The sequence below is a fragment of the Lytechinus variegatus genome, chromosome 14 (genome assembly GCF_018143015.1).
Source record: "Lytechinus variegatus isolate NC3 chromosome 14, Lvar_3.0, whole genome shotgun sequence".
In the NCBI taxonomy this organism is placed as follows: Eukaryota; Metazoa; Echinodermata; class Echinoidea; order Temnopleuroida; family Toxopneustidae; genus Lytechinus; species Lytechinus variegatus.
In genome coordinates this window covers 8,653,372-8,679,327 of record NC_054753.1, presented here as the reverse complement: position 1 = coordinate 8,679,327, position 25,956 = coordinate 8,653,372, and the positions used below count along the sequence as shown (strand labels likewise).

General features: G+C 38.4%; 1 protein-coding gene across 1 annotated transcript in view; it reads right to left on the bottom strand.

Moving 5' to 3' along the window:
• LOC121427257 (retinal rod rhodopsin-sensitive cGMP 3',5'-cyclic phosphodiesterase subunit delta-like) overlaps positions 1–24,427 on the bottom strand; it is a 72,164-nt gene extending 47,737 nt beyond the window's left edge. Inside the window, exon 1 of the mRNA XM_041623582.1 lies at positions 23,851–24,427. Coding sequence (XP_041479516.1) covers positions 23,851–23,891 — 41 coding nt within the window. The 5' untranslated portion in view covers positions 23,892–24,427. The remainder of the gene's footprint in view (positions 1–23,850) is intronic.
• Between the last annotated feature and the right edge of the window lie 1,529 nt (positions 24,428–25,956).

The following is a 25,956-nucleotide window of genomic DNA, read 5'->3' as shown; positions in this document are numbered from 1 at the left end:
AAGGAGGAATGCCCATGGCAACAGGGCTGGCCGACCTCTCCTTCGACCTCTTCTTCTTCTTCTTATTTTGCGGGCTCCGCCGGCGTGGCCGGAGCAGAAGAAGGCACAAGAGGCACGGGTGATCTCTTACGATTTGCCGCCCCTGGCAGGGCGGCCGCCAACAACGAAACTTCACCCGAATCTGACGGGGTCAGATTGTGGTCACGATCAGATTGTGGTTACAGTCTGTGTGACGCCTCTCGCGGTCAGGGGCTGGGCGATCTCTCCCGATGCTGTCAACGGAGGACGACTTATACGGCAGAGATCCTGACCTGTGCCGGGGGGAGAGAACCGCACTCTCCCTCCGGACTTCTGGTGACCCGGTAGCCGGTGGGTCGCATAGCCCTATGGGTGCTGCGGCGGCAGGACCTAGTTTAGGCTTGGAAGCCTTGGCTACCACTTTTTCCTTTGTCCGAGACCGTGGCACCACAGTCTCGGCCTTCCTTCTCTTAGCATCCGACCGCAAATTCGGAATGCTGATCGACGCACCCTCATACTCACCGCCGCTGGGCGCTCACCGCGGCGTCCTTCCTGCTCGCCTGGAGGCGGCCGACTTCTGTAACTTGCAATCGGGACGGTCCCCGTGGAGGGCACCAGGTCCTCTGGGGCTGTGATAGTCCCATTCAAAGATACCTCTCTCTACCCTGAAAAAGGAAAAACAAGAATTTTTCTTTTTCTTTTTTTTTTTTTTACAAAGATCTCGTTTAGATTAAAGGTGGAGACCGGAGTGGTCTTTCCCTCCTCCTAAAAGGAGTTTGTTTGAGCAAACAGAACAAAACAAGAGGGGAGGGGTAGGGAGGAAGAAGAAACTAAGAATAGTTAGGTATCTGCCTGTAAGAAAATAAAAAGGAGGTCGGAGACTTTGAAAAAAGAAACTCCTACAAGGTTCCCCTACTATATTCTCTTTTTTGTGCCCGAAGGAAAAATTCGAAACAAAAATTCAAAATTGAATGCAAGTTCAGAAGAGAACGAACTTTCCACCTGCGAAGAAACACAAAAACAAGCATTTCAGAGCAGGAAGAAAAGGGATTGAGAGACAAATAATTCCAGATAAGAGAAATTTTACGATAATTTCCAAGAGGAAAAAAAAAAAATAACCTCCTGTGGAAAGGTAAAGAAATTCAGAACAGGAGGAAGGAGGAACGTCTCTAGTAACGATTCCAAGAGGAAGAACGACACAGTAAATCCTCAAAGGGAATCGTAGAGCCCGCCTGTCGAAATAAAAAAATATATAAGACTAGGAGGGAAGAGGGAATTGAACGAAGGAAACAATTCCGGGACAGGTCAAAAAAATTTCTAACAGGAAGGAGACCCCACCTGTAAAGAACAAAAAATTTTTTTTTTTTTTTTTTTAGGGGGGATTGAATAACCAAACAATCATCAGGTATAATTGCGTAAGCCGAATTAAACAATCCCCGAAGCGTCTGTGAATAAAATATTAATCAAGAAATTTATTCAGAACAGAAGGAAAAGGAATTGAGCTTTAAGATCCGCCTGTGAATAAAATATCAATCAAGAAATTTATTCAGAACAGAAGGAAAACCGAATTGAGCTTTAAGATCCGCCTGTGAATAAAATATCAATTAAGAAATTTATTCAGAACAGAAAGGAAAGAGAATTGAAGAATTAATCAATCAATAATCAATCGAAAATCTTAATAAATCAATTCCAGGAAGCAAGGAAGGAACAGAGTTGAAGATCCCAACCTGCAAAAAGAAATAACAATAACACCCTCGACAACAAAGTGTAGAGGCTGTCTAGAAATTAATTCAAAAACGGCACCAAAAGCCACCACGCTTTGAACGTGAAGAACAATAACCATGACAGGTGGTGAAGGCTTGCTGCCACGTAGGCAGGCCAAGCCCGGTGCCTCGCGAACGCGCTAGCGATGCGGCGCGACGAGAACTCAAACGTTAGAAAAACAATTTAAGTGTCACCAAAAACACGTCTAAAAAGTCACGCCAAGTGTAAATTCTGAACACAATCTTACACACAAATGGAAAGATTGAAATTAAAAGGGAGAATGCACCTCAGATAAGCGAAAATAATATACCAAAGCTCAAAAAGATTTGAGCTCTTAGGAGACTTATCTGAGCACGTCTTGACAGGTGGCTTGCCGAAAGCAAAAGAGGAAGATGGACGCTAGTTGCGCGGTGATCATGGGTAGTAAGCCTGAACGGGAGAGGGCGCGCTCGCGCTTTTTAAATCCTTGGGAGTTCTATTCGGGTATGGCAGTCCAGAGGGCTGAACTAGCAAATCAAGTAGATGTATGGAGTTATTGAAGTAAATATAAAAATTCATAAATGCAGATCCGCTAACATCGGGATGGAATCCAGGAGACTTGCTTAGGGAAGATGAAATGTGACTTGTACATATTGTATTGATCATGCTTCCAAAGAAAATTTCTTTGTTTTCATGGACACAACTACATGTAGATCTCAAACAGCCATGTTGCCCATTCAGATTGAGTTTTCTAGTTGAGCTTTTACACAAAAAGGAGGAAAAAAAACCAACATATTTTTCAACACTGCATTTCATCAACATTTGACATCTGACAAGTTGTCGGATCTGACAACATCCCATAGTATTCAACTATTGATTGGATGAAACAGCCCCTTATAATACTTCAAATACATTTAAAAATCCCCTTTCCAAAAATAAAGTTTGAGCATAAAGTACATGTACCTGATGTTAATTACCTGAAGTGCATATTCATGGTCTAATAAAGTCCAAGTTGTGGACCAGTTGTGGAAACGACCTCAAAATGAGTTTGAACAGAATCCAATGAAACTACCACCAAGTGTTTGCAAAAAAAAATATCTTCCAAATACATGAAGCTCAAAAAATTGCTGAGAAATTAGCAAAATAAGCATGGAATTCCATCAAATATCAGGTATTTTTCGAAGCAATATCAATACACTGTCCCCCATATATGCTTTTTCTTTGTTAGTGATCATCAGAATTATCAATTTCATGATTTTACAAAGATAAATTTAAATTTAATAATGTACCATATCTAGACGAATAATATTTTGACGATTAACCTTGATTTTAACGACTTTCTCATGAAATAATTGTTTACTGCGACTACTGTCTTTTCCCTTTAATCTCTAACTTATATGCTAGTAAAATGCAGTTACATGCAGGTTTTATCATTCATAAGCTCTTTAATAAAAGTCAATGACACAGTGTTTGCTCCTGATTTCAAGAGCGGAGTTCACAGATCACCGTTTGAAAATGACCACCACGTTTGAGCATTAACGACACCGACACTCCATGATCCACCAATACCTGTACCACTAACTAATATGGTATGACCACACATGTCAGCTTTTTATACATGAAAGATACCGCATCCAAACCCAGAAATTTTTTCACGGTTTACATCGAGTGGGTGCTGACCGATTAGCCAATGCCATGAAATATGATGAGGTACACTGTATTTTAAAATAGTTTCAATGAGGTAACTCGGGCCCGTTGCAGAAAGAGTTGCGTTTAAACGCAATTCAAAAAATCAATCGCAAGTCCCAAATGCACGCTTTTGATTGGTTGAAAATCAAGTTGCGCATGATTTTTAGAGTTGCAATTGATTGCAACTCTTTCTGCGACGGGCCCCAGATTGCTTTCACGCTTCATAGTCATTAAGATGATGATCACAAAGACGGCTTCTGGGTCGAAAGAATTTGCTAGGCATGAGGTTAATATAATTGAGCATGCACCCAATGATGCCTGGACACAATGCAGGTGGACTGGGTATGAAGTGCAATTGAAACAAAAGCATGTTTCTTTCAAGAGATTTGATATTATGTGTATTATTCAAACACTCAAGCAACTATTTTGTCAGATTTAGAATACATATTAATATGTTTTGAAAATTTGAACCAAATTGAAAGATTTAAAATAATTCTTGAGTGGCTGTGAATAGTGACCAGCTAAACATAAGATTTAGATTTGAATCATGCAGATTTAAAGCTTAAGCTAAAGATTTCAATTCAAATTCTTGAAGATTTGGAAAGTAAATCTTTTGAGATTTGAAAAGTAAATCCTTTGAGATTTAACAATAAATCCTTTGCATTAAAGATAATTCTGATGTTAGGCTGGTCATACATGTATTTCAAATCTTTGACAAATAAAATTTAGAGCAAAGTACTGAAGAGGGAAATGCTTGGAAAATGTGGCAGGCTATTCTGAGCCTTTGTGTAGAATGAAAATATGATGAATTCTTGAAAGTAACTAGCGCAAGAACAAAGCAACGCGAAAACCAACTTTAAGATGCTTCAAAATCACTAAAGCCCCCATCACACTTATTGTGAATCAAGCAGAATTGGCTGGAATGAAAGGACTATTGATCAACCACCAGTTTTTTATTTAAATCTACTTCGAACACCGTTCAAAAATACCCCTCAAATATTTTTAACACGACCAAAACCGTCGGGACGGCCAAAATGACAAAAATATTTAAAATGCACTCAGAATGCAGTCAGAAGATTTAGAATGCACCTAGAATATCTAAGAATGTAGCACGAATTATCAATCTGAATCCATTGCAGTTCATTTTGACTAGTGCATGATGATTTTACCTGGTCAATTTACTGAATTTCAACTCCAGTTTGGTGGATTCATATGTCCCTCCCAAAAATTTCTGGATTTTTAAAATATTTTTTTTCATTCCAGCTTCTGCTTGATTCCTGCTGATTCCCAATAAGTGTGATGGGGGCATAAGACACAGAAGTTAAAAGGATTTGGTCAGTGTAAGATTATGAAAGGCATGAGGCATAACATGCGGTTTCATTCACAATACTCCATCAATAAAGTCTACTTCAGTTCAACCTTTGGTCTATGCTGAAAACTATCAAGGGGGCAGTTGATCCATCATTTTCAGAGTCAGAGTCAAATATTAGATTAATGTCAAGAGCATATATGATCAAGAAGAAGTCTCGGTCGTCATTAAATTTCATTAGACTGTACTGCTGAAACACTAGGTTCACGATGCCCATGGTCCGTTGCCTAGCAACAATTTACATCGAATGGACTATCTCACAAAGAAATGTATCTGATTTCTGTCCATGGAGAAATGTAGACAATACATCTATGTACAGTGGTGGGTAGTTGAGACTCAAAATACCGTAGATAAAAGTTGGCACTCCTGTAGCATGACAGATAGAATTTTTTTATTTGCAGGATATTTGTTCAACAGATTTAAGAATTTGAACCTGCATTGAAAATGGGGCCAATGAATGTAAATATATAGCTTGGACTGGGTTCCGTCACACAAAGTTTAGCAATCAATTGTACGATTGATTGTACATTGTAGTCAATGGAATGGATCGTAGAAAAACGTTCTACGGTCATTGCTTAACTTTGAGTTACGGGCCCCAGTTCGGGAAACAGATGTGAAGTTATTACCGGTATTAAACACTGCAGTATGATTTCCATTCTGAAAGCAAATAATAGAAAAAATTTCAACCATTTACATTATTCTATCACATTTCTGTGTGTCACAAATGTATGTCATATATTTTGCTAGCCCTGATTTTAGAAATATTTTATACATGTCGGTGGAGGAGGTATATAAGTGATAAAGCTCAAAACAGGAACTGTACAGTATGTAGCCGAGCCACAAAACAGGCGCCAAGGCCTTCAAGGACGAAATGCTACCAGGGTACCCATTGACTTCGCCTGGGTCGAGTGTAGCACAGTGTGGAAACATTCCTTGCTGAAGGAAAAAACCCAATGGCTAGGATTCAAACCCACAACCCTCCATACTAAGTTCAGAGTCAAACCCACTGGGCCACAACAGTCCACATTCAAAACATGGAAGCTACAAGGTACAAAATGTTGTGGCATGAATGTCTAAAGTAGAAGAAAAAAAAACATTCAGCTGGTCTTGATTGTATGTCTACAAGGTCAAACTGATGCGTTCTTGGTACGGTGCCAGGAACTTCTTTTTAGGAGCTCAATACCTGAGCTGATGCCATTCAAAGTTGCTGCATAGCATAATGGCTTTCACTTTTGTGAAGTTTTTTTTAAATCATTCACAAAAAGGTGCAGTGGAGTGGTTGCTATCGCATGTACTGTATGTGTATGTATGAACTATTAAAGGAAAATGATTCTTTTTTAAATGAAATTCACCTCGTACATGTACAGAGACGTATTGATCTGGTCACCAGATATGTGTTTACATCAAGTATTTGATATTCCTCACATTCACATAAAGACTGCCCGCCCTTTCCTTGACATGTGAATCATTCTGTTTTACACTAAAGGACAACACTGATGCAATAATTCAGAAAATAATTTCCTATGAGATTCTCCTGGAAGGCACTTTGGTTCCAGTGGAACACTCTTGATGACGTATTAGCACTTTCGACATTCCCTTCCCCTCTAAGTTCATAGCAAACGACCATCATCAAAGCTCTTGAATATTCCATAATTCTGGCTCAAATCGCATGCAAGATTGTGTGACAGGTCATAGAGGTTCTTGACCTGTTCCTCCTAAACTTGTTCCTTCAAGTTTTGTTTTCTTTTTTTTTCTGAATTTACTTGGACTTCTACAGTTGTGAAAACAACACTTTTTCTTTGAAACCCCTAATTCCATTTTGAACACTGAAAAGTACAAGCAGATAAAGAACACCTTTAATTTAATTAAGGTCAACGCAATTGGTTTTTCAATCAGATGCAAAACACGAGTGATATACCTCTCCTTTTTTAGTCAATTTTCTCCTAGTGAAGTGAAATGGATATCTGAATTTCTAAGAGATTTATATAAACAAGTGGAACGCCTCTGGCAGTCTCGCCTGCATTACGCAATTTAATATAGCAGCAGAGCTAACTTTGAAAACTGCTGTAAAATAATCACTCACAAAAACACCATTCATATAATGGCATACCATGTTCATTGACCATAAATGACATTTGAGCTGTGACTTAAGACTTGTCAACTACATTGCACACCCATGTCCACATTTCCTTCACTCTATCCATAAACTTTCAAAGTTATGATGGCAATTCAACAATTACCCCGACATGGCCAAAGTTTATTGACCTTGGTTTCGTGACCTGAAACTCGCATGGGATGTTCAGTGATACTTGATTACTCTTAAATCCCAAGTTTTATAAACTAGATCCATAAACTTTCAGAGTTAGGATGGTAATTTAACATTTAACAAATACCCCCAACACGGCCAAAGTTCTTTGACCTGAAATAATCATTGACCATGGTCATGTGACCTGAAACTCGCATACATGTAGGATATTCAGTGGTACTTGATTAACTTAATGTCCAAGTTTCATGAACTAGATCCATAAATTTTCAAAGTTATGATGGTAATTCAACAAATACCCCCAAATTGGCCAAAGTTCATTGACCCTAAATGACCTTTGACCCTGGTAATGTGACCTGAAACGTGGGCAGGATGTTCCCTAATTCTTGATTAACTTGTCCAAGTTTCATCAACTAGATCCATAAATTTTCAAAGTCATGATAGTAATTCAACAAATACCCCAACTTGACCAAAGTTCATTGACCCTAAATGACCTTTGACCTTGGTCATGTGACCTGAAACTCGAGCAGGATATTCACTAATACTTGATCAAAATTACCCAAAGTTACATGAACTAGGTCCATATACTTTCTTAGTTATGATGTCATTTCAAACTTAACCTTCGGTTAAGATTTTGAAAATAATTCTCCCAACATGGACCAAGTTCATTGACACTAAATGACCTTTGACCTTGGTCGTGTGACCAATACTTGATTAACTTTATGTTTAGGTTTCATGAACTACGTCCATATACTTTCTAAGTTATGATGTCATTTCAAAAACTTAACCTTAGGTTAAGATTTGATGTTGACGCAGCCTCCGCCATCGGAAAAGCGGCGCCTATAGTCTCGCTCTGCTATGCAGGCGAGACAAAAAGTAACCTGTAGCTGTAGGCCGACAATTCCACATCAACATGGACATACATGTACAGTATGAGATGAAGCTCATGGAAGAACATCACACATGAAACCAATGGCTACAAGAATGCATTCATATGCATTTGCAAGCCTGGAGCTCCAAAGAGAAGAACACCAGCTAACAATGTTCCTTTCACCTCTCATCAACTCCATCACTCCTCATCATGGCCTCATTTTGTACATTATCTCAGCCTATCCACTACCTCAGGCTATACGACATTTGCACTTCACATGTATATTTTCAGGCACATCCAAAGGTGAAAACAATCATCCTAAAAACATGAGACATTATTCAACACTATTCCCAGCTATTAGTTAGTCATAAACAAGTTCAGATTATCATTATTCTATGTTTCCCCCTTCCCCTTGTTTTGTGTAAATACCAGTTGGGAACCTACATTTTCAGGCAAGTCCAAAGGTGAAAGCAATAACTTCTTACATCATTCAAAGCTATTACAGTTTTTATAATGTAGTCACAAACAGAAGAAAACAAACTCTATTTATTTAACTTAAAATGCAATTACCCCCCCCCCCCTTCTACCAGTTCATTTCCAATTTGTCTAATGCCAGTTCGTCCAATTGCCACCTCGTCTACTACCATTTGGTCTATCATCAGTTCGTCTACTCACCACATGGTCTACTTTCATTTAGTCTAGTGTCATTCCATCTAATAACCAGTTGGTCCAATCACCATTCAGGCCTTATACCATTTGGTCTAATTAAACTAAAGTGTAATAATTGTGCAAAATGAATGAAAAGAAAATGGGTATCAGACCAACTGGTTATTAGACGAAATGGTGATTAGACGAAGTGAAGATTGGACCAAACGGTTGTTAGACAAAATGTTGATTGACTGGATGGCATTAGACTAAATGAAGGTAGACCATGTGGTGAGTCGACGAGTTGGCGGTAGACGAAATGGCAATTTACCCTTCCACCAGCTGACCTGCAAGGCAGGCAAGATGCAACTAAGTGTGATAGAATGGTGCATTCCGCTGTCTACTAAAAGCTTGCTGAAGGGAGAGGAAAAGACCTGAGGAGGATACATAATTCTCATTGATTGAAAACGCTTGCAAGTGCTACACTCTGCATGAAAGAACATACACCTCCATGAGCCAAAAGCTGACTCGAACATTTGCAACAATGTTCATGCAAATTTGCCCAGGGAAAAATCTTCCATGAAATTCATCACCTCTATTTGGTAACTACCACATGTACATCCAAAAGAACACTCTTTTTAAAATCAAAGACGGATCATCATATTTGAAACTCTATTTCTTTCTCCTTTTATTTCTGGACAATAAATCATGACCATCGTGACCACATCTTTATTCTGAAATATTAATGTACATGTAAGTCATCTTCAAATGTTATGACATTTAATATTAGATCAAATGCATGTAGACCTATACATCTACAACATGTATGTTTAATGCACACCTGTTTTCTAATAAACATGAAGTTGTGTTCCCAGACACATTCACCATTAACTGGAGAATATTTCTCATTAATTATTGTATATAACAGCAAAATATTGCAATATATACCACATGTACATATTCAGGTTTGAAAGAGTGTAAAAACAACTTTCATGGTGACTGACAGATCAATAACTTTCTCAATCATCATCAAATAATGAGTATATATTGTGTCATGGTTAATGACATGATTGACAGATTGACAGAGTAAAAAGAAAAAATTCTCACAGAAGAGATCACTGGACATTCTGTGCCATGGATCGATTGCAATATCCGGTAAGATTCCTCTTGAAAAGGGTGCACAATTCTGGATCAATATACTTTTACACTTACCACCAGCACTGGTTTAAATTTAAAATCATAAAACTGTATCAAATGTAACCAGGGCAAGGAGGTAATAGGAGAGTGTTAGAATTGGATAGGGAGGAGAAAGAAAAATGGAAAGTGAGAGAGAGAGGTAGAAAGGAAGAGAAGAAAGAACGAGAAGGGAGAGAGCAAGGAAAGAGAGTAGGGGAGAGGAGGAGGAGAACAGAGGGGGAGGGGAGGAAGGGAACAGGGGGGGGGGGGGGTTGAGAGGGGGAGGAGGTGGAAAAGAGGGAGAAAGTTATTCTAGAATAGAATGAGATGGGGAATGGAATAAAGATGAATGAGAAAGGAGTATAAATACACACACAAACACACAAAATTGGTTTAAAATACAGAAAAAACAATAATTTGCACATTACATGTATATAAAATATGAACTTGAGATACAAGATGAGCATAAATGCGGTGTTATACTCTTGAACTTTATCTGATGAATACCTGTGATCTTTAGTGAAGCTATCAGAAGATCAGCAGACATGGTTAGCGCACATCTCGATTACGAGAGATTAGAAGATGGTGTGCGGTAATCGGATCATAAGTTGGACTCCTAATATCTGACTCTGACCCCGTTCCTATCGATGTCCTTAATGAGTTTTGTGGAAAAACCAGTTTAAAGTGTAATGGGAATGCTCGAAGCTGTCTTGGAAGTGATCTTAAGTGCACTTTGTAAGACGGAGCCCTGGCATTTTTCTCCCATTGGGAAATTTACTCTTATCAATCTTTTTATCCAAAATATCATGGGCAGTATTCTGAATAAGGTCCTTCCTCAATATCTTATCTTTTCTCACGAAATCTCATAGATATGATAAAAGCTGTATTCTGGTGGATGTCCAAACTTTGGTCCTAACTTCTGTCTTTCCTCTTTAGAGCACAAAATAAGCAATTTTATTAACGCTCTTGATCCCATTCCTTATAGGAAAAAAGTTAAGATAGGGTCTAGCAGTCATAAGTTTTGTCATTTATGTAAGTTAGTACCATAATGTCCTGATGCCATAGCAACTTCACATATATAGATTCTACGTATATATTGTATCTAAACTTTCACTTCATATCACCAATTACTACACTGTATTGTAGTGTAAAAATATCCTTTCATGCTACAAGAATCTACATGTACAGTACAGTAGGCCCTACATAAAATTTTTTTTTTTTCCTGTGTCGTTCATCTTTTGTTCCTCTCTCTTTCAAAAATATTTCTCCGCTCTCTGTCACTGGTAATATCGGTATTAAAAGCACATGCAATTGTGCAAAGCCAGCTCTGTGTGTTTAGTCTTACTATTGTCTTGCCATTTTAATGAGTGCACCTCACCTAATGCTTGCCAAACCAGACCCGCCATGCCATGCATTGGAAAAATCGCCTAACGTACGGTACAGGCACATTATACTGTATAATGAAACCTTTGAAACAAGATAGCTTGTGTGAAAACAGAAAAATCAAAGAAACAGATCAATTGAGGTTTGAGAAAAATCAGACAAATAATGAGAAAGTTATGAGCATTTGAATATTGCGATCACTAATGCTATGGAGATTACTTTTATATTTCACTTAAATTGCCTCTTTTATCACATCTATCAGTTGTTCATGTGTTCTTTCTAGAGGAGGGCATGTAATACAGATTTTAAAGTATATGGATAAAGAGTTTGTATCACAATAAGAAAAAGCAAAAAGAGACATTTTGAGGGTATTTTATGGTCCATCAAAGGGAAAGTTGTTCACATGTGACATCACACATCCTTGTTGCATTGCCAATGGGAGGATCTCCACAGCATTAGTGATTGCAATATTCAAATGCTCAAAACTTTCTTATTATTTGTCTGATATTTCTCAAACTTTCTTTGTTCTTATTCTTTGAGTTTCTGTTTCGAAACACGCCTACTTGTTCCAAAGGTTTCATTCCCCTTTAATTGCAAAATTCAGACCCACATTGGTACAGGGCAATGGCCTACATTATCCAGAGTTGTGATAAAGGGTCTGCTTTTATAACATGAGCAAAATGCATTAGGGGCAAGGGGGTTTCCCCTATAATTGGACATTCTTATACAAGTACGCCTACATGAACATACACTGGAAAACTTCATACAAACAGTAGGTATATCAGGGACTGATCATCTTCAATACAATTGTCAAATCAATATGGAATATCAATTCCAAAAATGTTAATGAACAAGAAGCTTCTGAAAATTAATTCATATAATACTGTAGGCCTACAAATTTATAAAGATGCATTCTTTTCCAGGTGATGCCTAATTTTAGAATTTGCAGGTGGTAGTAGTACAAATTAGTCTGCTGTACAAACCCTTCATTTGGGTAAAGTCTGAATATACAGTGTAGGGTCCCTGACTTGTGTACAGAAAAGGCACCTCTTGCTTAGTCTGCAGGCTAAGCAAGAGGATCAACAAGTGTGCCTCCAAGCAAAGACTAGCACATACATGTACAGACCCTTAAAGGGAAGTTCACCCTGACAAAAAGTTTATTGTAAAAATAGTAGAAAAAATAATAACAAATACTGCTGAAAGTTTGAGAAAAATTCATCAAAGAATTAAAAAGTAATTAGAATTTCAATTACTTGATTTGTGACGTCTTATGCCAGCCAAATTCCTACATAGGGAATGGTAAAAAATAAATGAAATGTCATTTTCTCAGAAAATTGAAAATGGTTTTCACTGTACCTTTTGTATATCAAAAGACAAATCATTTCACAACCGATCATGAATAGAAAACAAAATTAAGTCATAAGGATCCATACAAATTTGAAATTCATGCATTTTATATTACATAACATACATGTACATGTACATGTATGGGGCAGCTGCTCGTTTATGACGTCACAAATACAAAACTTTGAACTCTAATATAAATTTTCTTTATCTTTAACAGATTTTCCTCAAACCTTCACCAATATTTTTATTATTTTTTCTGCTATTTTTACAACAAAGTTTTCTTCAGGGTGAACTTCCGCTTTAACTCGAGTTAAGGGTTTGCCCAGCAGACCACCTCTTGCTCAGGCTGAAATCAAAACGACATGTGTGTGCGTATGTAATTGAGTTTTTCAGACATGTATCGATCAGATATGATTATCAACAGTCTGGGACCGCCTTTTAATGCCACTGATCCCAATCCGAAAGACATGGTCAAGCAGGGCTCGAACCTCTGCATCAACTTGTAAATTTTCGATGTGTTTTTTGGATTACAGGCACATGCCATAATGCCCAGTTGTATTTGTGCTAGTCTTGTATGAAGACCCGCATGTTAAATGATCAATGTTTCAATCAGGGTCTGCGCCGGCAGACTATCCTTCTACCTACAAAGCAGGCAAGGCAATCAACCGGATGGAAATAATCATTACATGTATGATGAGATTATCAAAGCAGTTCACATAGAGAGAAAAAAAGATGAAAACAAAAATATTGATTCCATGCACCTGCACACAGAAGAGAAAAGGCAAGATACATGTACATGTACATGTATCCTACATGTACTTACATACATGTAGGCATATTCATTCAGACCACCTCAAATTTCAATATTTTTTCCTGATCTTCCCCGATCACTAGATACTAGGTACAGTGTATTATTGCCAATGTGAAAGCAAAATATTGGTGATATTCCTGAAAGAAAATACCCACTATTAAATACATGTAGTAGGCACTTGTCAATATTACGAGAACTTTTGCCTGAATAAAAAAATATACCGAGGTTTTAAATCAACTACAACTGGATCAAATGTTATATCGAGGTTTTTTACCTGACTGCTAAGAAAGCAGGAATGCCTATGAGCAAGCAACCAGTGGACCAATGGCTTAAGGTCCTCTCTGAGGGACCTGGTAATGAGGATAAATGCCTTATTAAAGGGCACTAGCGTACCATTTGGGAATCGAACCCGGATCACCGGAATCCGAAACCCCTGCGCTATCGCGCCTCTATGAACAGCATTGATTTTTCATTATTCACATACACTGTATGTCAATGTAATATCCAGTTGCAGGAGTTTCAATTGAAATATTGACAATGAAAATTCAAGATACTGTATTGTACATGTACGTGTATGGTATGTCTGCGGTCACAGACCCTGATTGAAACTTTGATCAAAAAGAAGGTCTTAACACAAGACTACAGTATAGCACTGAGAAAGAGATCCTTTATAATACACCTCATTGTAGGCTGCATATTCAGACCAAAAACTCAAGTGGAGGGTCGCCACAGCATATTAAAGGGGAAGTTCACCCTGAAGAAAACTTTCTTGTAAAAATAGCAGAAAAAATAGTAAAAAATATTGGTGAAGGTTTGAGGAAAATCCGTTAAAGAGTAAGAAAGTTATTAGAGTTCAAAGTTTTGGATTTGTGACGTCATAAACGAGCAGCTGCCCCATGTGTTATGTAATATAAAATGCATAAATTTCAAATTTTGTATGGTTCCTGATGACTTAATTTTGTTTTCTTTTCATGATCGGGTGTGAAACGATTTGTCTATTGATATACAAAAGTTACAGTGAAAACCATTTTCAATTTTCTGAGAAAATGACATTTCATTGATTTTTTACCATTCGCTATGTAGGAATGCTGCTTGCATATGACGTCACAAATCAAATAATTGAAATTCTACTAACTTTTTAATTATTTGATGAATTTTTCTCAAACCTTCGACAATATTTTTCATTAATTTTTCTGCTATTTTTACAATAAACTTTTTGTCAGGGTGAACTTCCCCTTTAAATACGATGTAGGCTTTACATGCATTGGCAGTTATATACAATGTACATGTAGCAAAGTACTGGCATGTAATTTGAATACCTGCTAAGTCAAACAGTGTGTACATATACTCTGGCTGCCATGGAAACCAACAGCTACTGCCATGATAGAAATTGGTCATATACACCCTATGGTGGTGTCTACATTGTATTTACATGTACATATACATGTATATGTATGTACCCCCCCAAAAAAAAAAAATCACAATCATCACCCCCAGCCCCCCCCCCCCCACCCTTTGCTTATAAAAATGAGAATTTGAATAACACTACTGATTATTACAACCAATATTGCTTGAAATCATTAAATATGTAGAGCTGTGTGAAGAAACCTTATTTTCATTTCCCCCCTTGTTTCCACATACAATTTACGTACATGTCAATGATTCAAATGAGGGCTTCATGTAAAGGAGTAGAATTTGAGCTTGATAAATGTTTACACTTGCTAGCCCCACTATAACATGTACTTGCAAACACAATGTACATACAGGTACTAGGGCATGGGTTATTCAAACAAGATTTATCAAACTTGATTTACAGTTGATCTTTAGTTCATGTAGGCCTACACTGTAGTTTACTGTAGGCAAGTCATCTCCATGGTGTCTATATCATGAGCTACACTTGTATGAACACTTCCAACATTGTTTTTTAAATAAATATAATGTGTACAGTGGTATCAGTCTTTCACATTTATAATTTTGTGGAGTTCAATAAATCGCTCTCCTTATTTTTTTGAGGAGCTCAATATTCAATTCAATACATGTCTGATAAATCATAGATTTTTCTTAACATCGTAGCTGTGTAGCTACATGTATTTATCAATCTGTGGTGAAACTAAGTCTGGGTCAATACGTTTACAAAATATCGTGCTCCTGCTGAAAAAAAATTGCTAAAATTTCACATTTTACATCTTTAAATCCATGAAATGGCCATCTATTTTCCATAATTCCTTGAAAATATTTAGATTTAGTTACAAACTATCAGAAAAATGAAGAATATTCACCTCTTTCCCGACTCTGATTTGAACTTACTGTCGGTAAATATTTTAGTCCCACATGTAGACTTCAATGGTGTAGCCATGAAAATCTACATATGGGACTACATGTACAATATTTACCGAGTTTAAATTCAAATCAGAGTCAGGAAAGAGGTGAATATTGTTCATTTTTCTGATAGTTTTCAACTAACTTCAAATAATTTCAAGAAATTATGGAAAATAGATGGCCATTTCATGGATTTTTAAAGATGTAAAATGTGAAATTTTAGCAATTTTCTTTTCTTTTCCAGAGTGTGACTTTTTTCCTCCTTATTTTATTAAGGAGGATGGTAGGAGTGCCGGCACGATCGCGCTCCTCAAAAATGAAGGTCTGTACTATTTTACTATCCATATACTAGTAATCATAATCACCATCTCTTTAAGAATGAGATTTTGAGGATCATACATGGATCCGAAATGTACATGTCAGTGGGTCGATCAAAAGCACTCGAGATAGGGAAATCAAACTTTGCCCCCAAAACTTCCATGCTTGGGCAAATAATGAACTGATTCAAATGGGATAGCATCAAAGCAGACATGAACTTCATTCATAAATAGGGTGCATCACGGTCTAGTGGTTCTGACTCTAATCTTTCAAACAGCAGTTCATGGGTTTTGAATCCAAGCCATGGCATGTTTTCCTGCAGTAACAGATTTATCCACTTTGTGCTGTACTTAACCCAGGTGAGGTGACTGGGTACCTGCTAGGATTTATTGCTTGAATGCACTGAGCACTGCTGATAAAGCGGTAGCTCGAGGTAAAGCAGGAGTAATAATAGTAAAGGTTTGCATCAAGGCAAGCTACATGTATGCCTGTAATTATCATTAGCGATTTTAAAAGGCGTGAGTGCAATGGTACAGTACAAGACTTTGCATGAAACAAAGACCCCGTTCTCAGTAGGTGGTTTCAGACCGCCTCGAAGTTCGTCAGTTCCAGGTATTCTCTGATCGGGAAATTTACCCCGATCAGAAAATACCAGGTATTTTGGTAATGTGAAAGCAAACTACGCGTAATCTCCCCCGAAAGAAAATACCCGCTAAATAGTACGTACATGTACTTGGCGAAATTACGAGAACTTTCGCGGGGATTTTTCCAAGGTCGCAGGTATTTTGGCGATGTGAAAGCAAATTACGGGAACTTTTAGCCCAGCGTGTTGTTGGGCGTCGTTGGGCGCGGGAGCTGTGGGTGGCTGCTGGGCTAGTGATTTTGAATCTCGCGCCTTGCCTGCTTATCAGACCATACTATGCGCATGCTCGTAACTTCAGGAACTTATCCCGAAGGGTATGTTTCGGGGCGGTGTGAATGCAGGAATAATTAATGGGTATTTTTTAGCCGAAAACAGTTCCCGTAATTTAATGGGGATTCTTGTGATTGAGGCGGTTTGAAACCACCTAGTATGTACTTTCAACAAGTGGAATGCCTCTGGCCGTCTCACCTGCATCACGCAATACAATATAGCAGCAGTGCTGACTTTGAAAACTGCTATAACTTGCAAAAGATGTTCAGTGATAATTGGTTACCCTTATTTCCAAGTATTATGAACTAGGTCCATATATTTTTCTAAGTTATGATTTAAAAAAAAATTAAACTTAGGTTAAGATTTTGATGTTGATTCCCCCAACATGGTCCAAGTTCATTGACCCTAAATGACCATTGACCTTGGTCATGTGACATGAAACTCAGGCAGGATATTCAGTAATACTCGATTAACCTTATGGCCGAGTCCATATACTTTCATTTCAAAAACTTAACCTTCGGTTAAGATTTGGTGTTGACGCTGCCGCTGCCGCCGTCAACGCCGGAAAAGTGGCGCCTATAGTCTCACTCTGCTATGCAGGTGGGACAAAAACTTGTTTGGTGAAAATGGTTCACCGAACCAGTAGATTGCTATGCTAGCATTTTCATCTAATCACCCAAAAGTAGTTTTCAAAAGCACTTCATCTAACATGGTCTTGTTGCTAAGGAACGGTCTCAGAGAGGTGACTTGTTTCACGTGAAATGCGAAACCACATTGTGGAAATTCTACTCAAAGTGTGGATAGTAGTGCGCCAAACATTGTGCAAAGATCACTTCCCCAAAACAGTTGTGTCCTCACCTGTTGACGCTTAAAGGTATTTTTTTTTAATTTGAAAAATTCTCAAACCAAGATGAAACATGTGTACAAGTGCATGAATTACAACTAATAAACCCTGAAAACAACCATTATTAGGTGGTTTCAGACCGCCTCGAAGTTCGCCAGTTCCAGGTATTCTCTGATCGGGAAATTTACCCCGATCAGAAAATACCAGGTATTTTGGTAATGTGAAAGCAAACTACGCGTAATTTCCCCGAAAGAAAATACCCGCTAAATAGTAGGTACTTGGCGAAATTACGAGAACTTTCGTGGGGATTTTTCCAAGGTCGTAGGTATTTTGGCGATGTGAAAGCAAATTACGGGAACTTTTAGCCCAGCATGTCGTTGGGCGCGGCGGCGTGGGTGGCTGCTGGGCTAGTGATTTTGAATCTCCCGCCTTGCCTGCTTATCAGACCACACTGCGCATGCTCGTAACTTCGGGAACTTGTCCCGAAGGATGTGTTTCGGGGCGGTCTGAATGCAGGAATAATTAACGGGTATTTTTTAGCCTTAAAAAGTTCTCGTAATTTAACGGGGATTCTTGTGATCGAGGCGGTTTGAAACCGCCTATTGAGAATGAAAAGCTAAAACTACAAGGCAAACCCCGATTATGTGAATAGGCATCTTATAGACACCTTAATAGTACACATACATGTAAGTGTATGGGATGAAATTAAGATGGTGTTTCTGGTCACTTTATATTTCAATTTTTGAAGCACTAAATAATTATTTTCGAACACAATTTTTTCTGGGCTTCATTTTTGTAACATATATCGCAGACACAGGTGACAAGTGTGATCTTCTAGCTCAGATTTTTTAAAAGTCAAAGCAATGTTAACCAATCACTTTAAACTAGTTTAACAAGGCAAATCCATCTTAAAAACCTCACTGCAAGGTGGTTTTCCAAATTGGTTTGAAAGATGGCTTCCAAGACTGCCTTGAGTGTTCCCATTACACAATAAAACAAATTTCCACTACAATAGTTTAGGACTTTAATGAGAATGGGGTCAAAGATGCTGAACCATGGACCTAGTATGTACATCAACATGTAGAGTCAACATGGTATAGTTCAACATATAGTCCAACAGAGCCTCTCTTATAGTTCCATGACATTTGCCTTCCCCCCAGACAATTGCTCTGCTATAAACACACTAATTGAAATACTAACTTCAACCCTGGATTTAACACTATACCCTTCCCTAAACCTAACATAAAACTCTAAACCTAGAACATGAAACCGTATTGCAACCCTAACTCTATATCTTAGACAAAATAAAGCCTGTATGCCGGAGGAATTGTCGCAGGAAAAAATGTTGTGTCACACCCCTCTTTCATCAAATTTCATACAATTAGATGAATACGGAATAGGCATATTCACTACATGTATAGGCTACAGTCAACCTGTCTATTCAAGCCACCCAATAAAACAAGAGTGTTGCTAAGGCGAGCGCATATTATGCCCATTTGTAACACGGAAAATGGAGTTATTGGTCAAGCAAGAAAAGTGGAAGGTGATGACTTCACCTTTGACCTTCTGACCTCAAAATCAATAGAATTCCTGAGATCATATACATACTACACACCAAATTACATATATATGAGCCTAGGTAAGTTAAACTTAAGTTATCGTTAAACAAGGACTTCAGAAGGGTAAGATGAAAACATGTCACTGTGATCTTGACCTTTGAACTTTTGACCTCAACATCAATAGGCTTCTTAGGATTCATGCATGTACACTAAAGTATATGAGCCTAGGTTAAGTTAAACTAAAGTTATCGCGTTTACAAGGACTGCAGAAGAGTAAGATGAAAACATGTCATTGTGATCTACACCTTTGACCTTTTGACCTCAGGCTTCCTGGGATCCATGAGCTAGTATCATACACACCAAGTTATATGAGCCTAGGTTAAAGTGGAAGTTCACCCGGAAGAAAACTTTGTTGTAAAAATAGCAGAAAAAATAGCAAAAATACTGGTGAAGGTTTGAGGAAAAAGAGTAAGAAAGTTTATCTTAGAGTTCAAAGTTTTGGATTTGTGATGAGCAGCTGCCCCATTATATAATGCATGAATTTCAAATTTTGTATGGTTCCTGATGACTTAATTTTGTTTTCTATTCATGATCGGGTGTGAAATGATTTGTCTATTGATAATGATATACAAAAGGTACAGTGAAAACCATTTTCAATTTTCTGAGAAAATTACATTTCATTGATTTTTTACCATTCGCTATGTAGGAATGCTGCTCGCATATGACGTCACAAATCAAATAATTGAAATTCTAATAACTTTTTAATTATTTGATGAATTTTTCTCAAACCTTCAGCAATATTTTTATTATTTTTTCTGCTATTTTTACAATAAAATTTTCGTCAGGGTCATCTTCCCCTTTAAGTTAAACTGAAGTTACTGCATTTACAAGGACTGCAGAAGGGTAAGATGAAAACATGTCACTGTGACCTTGACCTTTTGAACTCAAAATCAATACGCTTCCTGGGATCCATGCTAGTATTATACACACCAATTTATATGAGCCTAGTTCATTAAACTGAAGTTGTCGTGTTTACAAGGACTACAGAAGGGTAAGATGAAAACATGTCAGTGTGACCTTGACCTTTGACCTCAAAATCAATAGGCTTCCTGGGATCCATGCTAGTATCATAGCATATCAGAAATGTTTGTCGTTGTGCATCATGGGGTATTTGTAAAATAGGGAAGTTAAGAAAGTATCTTGATAAATCATCTACTGAACGTATAGTTGGATACATGTATGCCTTTGTATCATCCCATTTAGATTATTGTGTAATGCTTTACTTGCTGGTTTACCACAATCTAGTATAGCCCCCTTCAAAGAATTCAAAATACTGCAGCTACAATGTAGATTGGTAACCCTCACAAAGAAATTTGAACATATCAACCCTATTCTCTACTCTCTCCATTGGCTTCAGGTTCGTAGTAGAATTATTTTCAATCTCCTCCTCCTTGTCTATAAAATCATTCATGGTCTCACCCCATCCTACCTTCAAAATCTTATCTCTCTCTGTCCCTCATCCTCTGCAACTCAACGTCTCCAACCTCTTCTACTGCTCACCTATGACTATCTCTAGCCTAGGACCCCGCACTTTTACCCGTTATGGCGATCATGCTTTTTCTGCTCTTGCCCCTATGCTCTGGAACAATCTCCTCATCTCAATCCGTAATGCATCCACTGTTGAATCTTTCAAAACACTCCTCAAATCTTTCCTCATTAAGCAGTCCTCTTAATTCCATATCCCGTTCTCTCTCACGGTATTTTGCTACTTCTTTTTTTTCTTTCCAATGCGCTTTATAGAAACTGAACATTGTATTAAGCGCAATATACTGGAAATGTTAATTATTATTATTATTTATTATCATACACACCAAATTATAACCAGGGAGGGATGTGAGATGGAGGTTAAACTAAAGTTATCGCGTTTGCAAGGACTGCAGAAGGGTAAGAAGAATACATGTCACAGTGACCTTGACCTTTAACCTTTTGACCCCAAAATCAATAGGCTTCCTGGGATCTAAGCTACATGTAGAATCATACACACCTAATTATATGAGCCTGGGTTCAGTTAAACTGAAGTTATCGCATTTACGAAAAAAAGTTGACAGACGGACAGACAGATGGACACTAAGCATGATACCATTCTACGTCCCTTAGGACGGGCGTATAAAAAGTGATCACTACATGTATAAACAGATGGCCATTATAGGTAGGTTCGTTCAAAAAAAATCAGAAAGTCAGTTAATCTGTTGGCCACTAAAAGACGGATGACCACAGATGTGACTGTACATTGTACCATATTGTAAAATGTTTCTGAAGAATGATCAATTATTTTTTTCTCCTTTTTCCTACATTCCATGAATATGAGCAAACAAAAAATGCAAGCCAACACTTAAATCCCTGAGAAGCATGCCTAGCAGGACTCGATTCAAGCGCGTATTCTGCAGTGCCCAGTAGTGGCAATGAACCAGTACTGAGGCCTTCGCATGTGGCACATTTCAATATTTAGGCCAACACGTATAAGGGCAAAAGTAAGAAGGGCACAGAGACCTCCAAGGCCAATAAGGCCAATCAGTAAAGCACCCAAGGTGGCCTTTGATTAAAAAGCCCTGAGTAAAATGTAATGGTACATGCAGATGTACTTAGATGACCCCACTGTTAACTGCCCCTTGCCTGCTACAACTTGAGGTGTGGTTTGACACAGAGCCTCCATGTAGACAGTATCCTGTATCAGTATCAAAGTAACTCATCTACATGTAGAAGCTACATGTATGCCTTTCAAGAATTTTATTTGGCAGAACGACATAATTTAATTTTCTGCTTTTATTTTTCATAAAGTTTACACGTACATCAAAATAAAAGTGCTTAAACTATCACTAGCTGAATCTAACTAATCCAAGAAGAAAGTTGTCTTTATAATAGCAGAGAAATTCATGACATCCAATTCCTTTGCAAGCGCATATTGACGTTAGGTGCCATACAAGAACTGTGTATTATTACTACAGGACATGTAGCCTACTGTATGTCCAGCTCATCCTGAACTGAAAATATATTTTTGTGTGAACTACTTTACATGTATAGGCCTACCATGATGTACAACCCACTCCCACTAGTGCGAGGTTAGATAGTACATGTATACTAGCCTCGCACACAGAACTGCAATTGGTAGTGGATTTTTAACTAGTGGGTCACGCGTGCTGCGACGCCACTTCTGGCGTCCACATCACACAACTTCTATGGCTTGATTTTTCTTTGCGCGACGGCATGTAATGAATCCTTGAGTGGTACAACCATATTCTCGTACAAGGCCAGGGTATAATTTTGATTTAAGGACTGTTTTATGTTTTTTTTTTAGATTGCGGCTATTCCTATTGCTCAGTTCAAGGCAGATTCTTATTACCTTATTACCGGATGTACTGTAAAAAAGCAGTTAAAGCTGCAGCCAAGTTTCAGGTCTAGCTTTCATCCAAGCTCAATCTTCTTCTACAAGTATATGTATGACATTGTCAGTGTTGTCAATTTCGAGGATAACCGGAGGATGGACATGAAGTGAAATACGGGTGAAGGGTAGGAAATTAAGCTATTTTACTTTCTCGTTCTATTTTTTTTCTATAATTTTTACAATAAAGAACGTTTCCATCCAACCTTTGTCACTCAGAATATCTGATCGAGTTCACCGTCCCGAAGTTCGGGTAGGTGGAGCGTAGACCGTAGTGTAGCTGTAGTGAAGTGGAGTGGAGCCTGCAAAAACTTCGCCCAAGGGTAAATCTACCCTATTCTACGCAAGACTTGGACATGTTGGAACAAAATACATGAATAGATCTCCCGGGGGGGCCACTTCCATTTACGAGTGGATACCATGCGCGACCATGGGGTCTCGAAAAGCACCCTAAACACGTAATTTCCATATTCTGAAAATGCACCCCTTAACAAGTATTGGCGTGTGAAGCCTTACCCTTTACAAGTATTGGAAACAAAACGATATTCTTGGCAAATATTCCCTGAAATGGACCCCTAAACAAGTACAGGAATGTTTTATTGTTACGGGTCCTTCGGTCGTCGGCTTTACCTTATTTGGTTTAGTACGAACCCACCTTCTACACCTCGCGCAAATAGGATTCTAAACACGTAGTGTTGGGGCAAAAAGGACATCCTTTATAAAACATTTTAATTTTGTTTTATCATCCCCGCAAATTCGACCCTAAACACGTAATTTTTCTAGCGAAATTGATACCCTTTTTTCATTATTTTTGTGATTTTGATACCCTTATCACGTTACGTACGTAACGTGCCCTATCGCGAAAAGGACATCCTTTTTACGTGTTTTTTGGTCGCGCATGGTATCCACTCGTCAATGTAAGTGGCCCCCCCCCCGGGATAGATCTACACTACAAGTCTAGAAATACTCACCTAATAAAGACTCTGAAATGGTTTAACTGTAGTACTGAACGATAAAAAGTTTTAAAATTAATAGGAAAAATCCCCCCCCCACCCAATCTGATTCTGAGTCTGACTGATCCGAGTGATCGAGCCAAATTTAATTTTAAACTTGTCTTTGTTCGTGAAATTTTGAAAAGGATACACTTTGAAACCTTTTAAAATATCTTCTGCTCTACTAGGCATTTTGACTCGGGTTCGTTGCAACTTATCTCAAACTGAAAATAACATTCAAGATCCAAAAATACGTCTTCCAAATTCCGCAATAGGATGTCAATGGGCCGGTGAATTCGGGCCACCACACAGGCGCAGGCTCGGCAGACGGCACAGCCACAGGTCGGGTCGAAGCTCAATCCACGGGGCACGGGGGTCCTCTCGATCAGGCAACGAAAACTTAAAGTAACGACGTAGATCTATGCAAGTATTTTCTTCAATTGGTATCAACACTGTTTTTCTGTATTCCAAAAAGCACAGTTTTTTATTCACAGTGGCCCATATCCTTGTAGTTGTACCAAATTGAATAAAACGTAGACTTGATATTGATGGTGGTCGACCGGTCGATGCTCTCCTCCATCCCTTATTTCATTGCATACTATATTTTGGCTCGCTTCTACACAGGTAAAACACTCTGTAACTTTAATCCATTACTTTGTACACAAGTCTACGTATTTCGGGATTCAGATTGTATGAAGTTAGCAGCTAGCTTTCTGCAGCGTTAATGTCACCCGGTAACAGCCGCATCACTCTAAACTATATCATTCCGCTTGGATCGTTTTCGTATTATTTATAATTTTCCCAATTATGAGGTAAACATTTTTGAGAAAATGATCGTCAGATATTTTTTTAATTGAATAAAGTCCAAGGTAATTTCTAAATACATGGGAATTTAGTATCCGAACCTGCTACATGGGATTATGTTTCTATGTGTAAACAGGGTGAACTGATATTTAAAATTGCGCCAGTAGATGTCGCTCGTTCTAAATACTAAAAAAAAATATGGAGTGGGTCGTGTATGGTATTTCTGTGGTTGTAACTGGGGCATCTTCCTCCTCCTACTCCTCCTCCTCCTCCTCCTCCTCCCCCTCTTCGGGGGGGGGGGGGGGAGGGGGCAGTCAAATGCTGCTGTATACATGCATGACCAAAAAAAATTCGTATAAAGGTTTTTTTTCAGTTTTGGACACGGGCCGCCTGTGCAGTCGTGATTTGGTAGTGAAGTCCTTTTTTTTTTTTTGTCAAAATTTCCTGTACATAATGCCCCCTGCAGGCTTTCGGGAAATGATGGATCCGTACCTGATACCAGGGGCCGCGGTTTTAAAGTGGAGGGGGAGGGGGCTGACCATGCAAAAAAAAATCGTAATCAGATTGTACACGAATTTGGAAAAAAGTGCTGAAGCCCCCCCCCCCCCCCCCCCCCTCTCCCCGTTTCCGAGGCCCCTGTATACAGCGCGTCCCAGAAAAAAAGGAAACCGTGATTCAGTTTAAAGTTGTTCCTATCATGATCATAAAACTGCCTCATAAAATGAATGGAAATATTATGCTTCTCTTCTTTGTTCAGACCCATCATAATGTTCATATTATAATGCTCGCATGAATGTGTTAGAACAATAAAGTGATGCTATACCACATTTTCATTTGCTCGAGCAGATTACGATTTTGGGTGAATTTTTCTGTCTCTTACTGCTACCTATCCGCAAATATCCACCTTTTCCTCTTTCATAAGGAGACCGTATACGTAGAATATGAATGATGCATGGCCGAGAAAATTTGCATGAATTCGACCGATCGTTGCAAAAACAAGCATTTCGTTTTCCCATCAAAGCAGAAGACAATATAGGCTAACGGTGAATACTGTTTGGGCCATAGCAGAAAGGATACTCTCTTTATTGTTGCTGACTGGAGTTTATGGCTATGGGATTTCAATGTTACAATCGCAATAATTTTCATATTTTCTGTCTTAAACTTCCCCAGTCGTTTAATTCGTTGCTACATTTCACAGGGGCGGCAGACATAGTTATTTGACAAGAGAAAAGGGTTATCATAGAAAAATGTAAGGACATTTCGTCCAACAAAAAAAGTTGATAAGCAAAAGAAAAAAAAAGTTTTTTTCTATAACAAAATTTTCAAAAAGACCACAAATAATAGGAGGGACATTTAGTATTGTGCGCCCCCTTTCCAAATGGTAGGGGGAAGCGCCCCCCTGTGCCCCCTGGGATTTCCGCCCATGTGCAGCACAACTCTAGCTCTATGATGC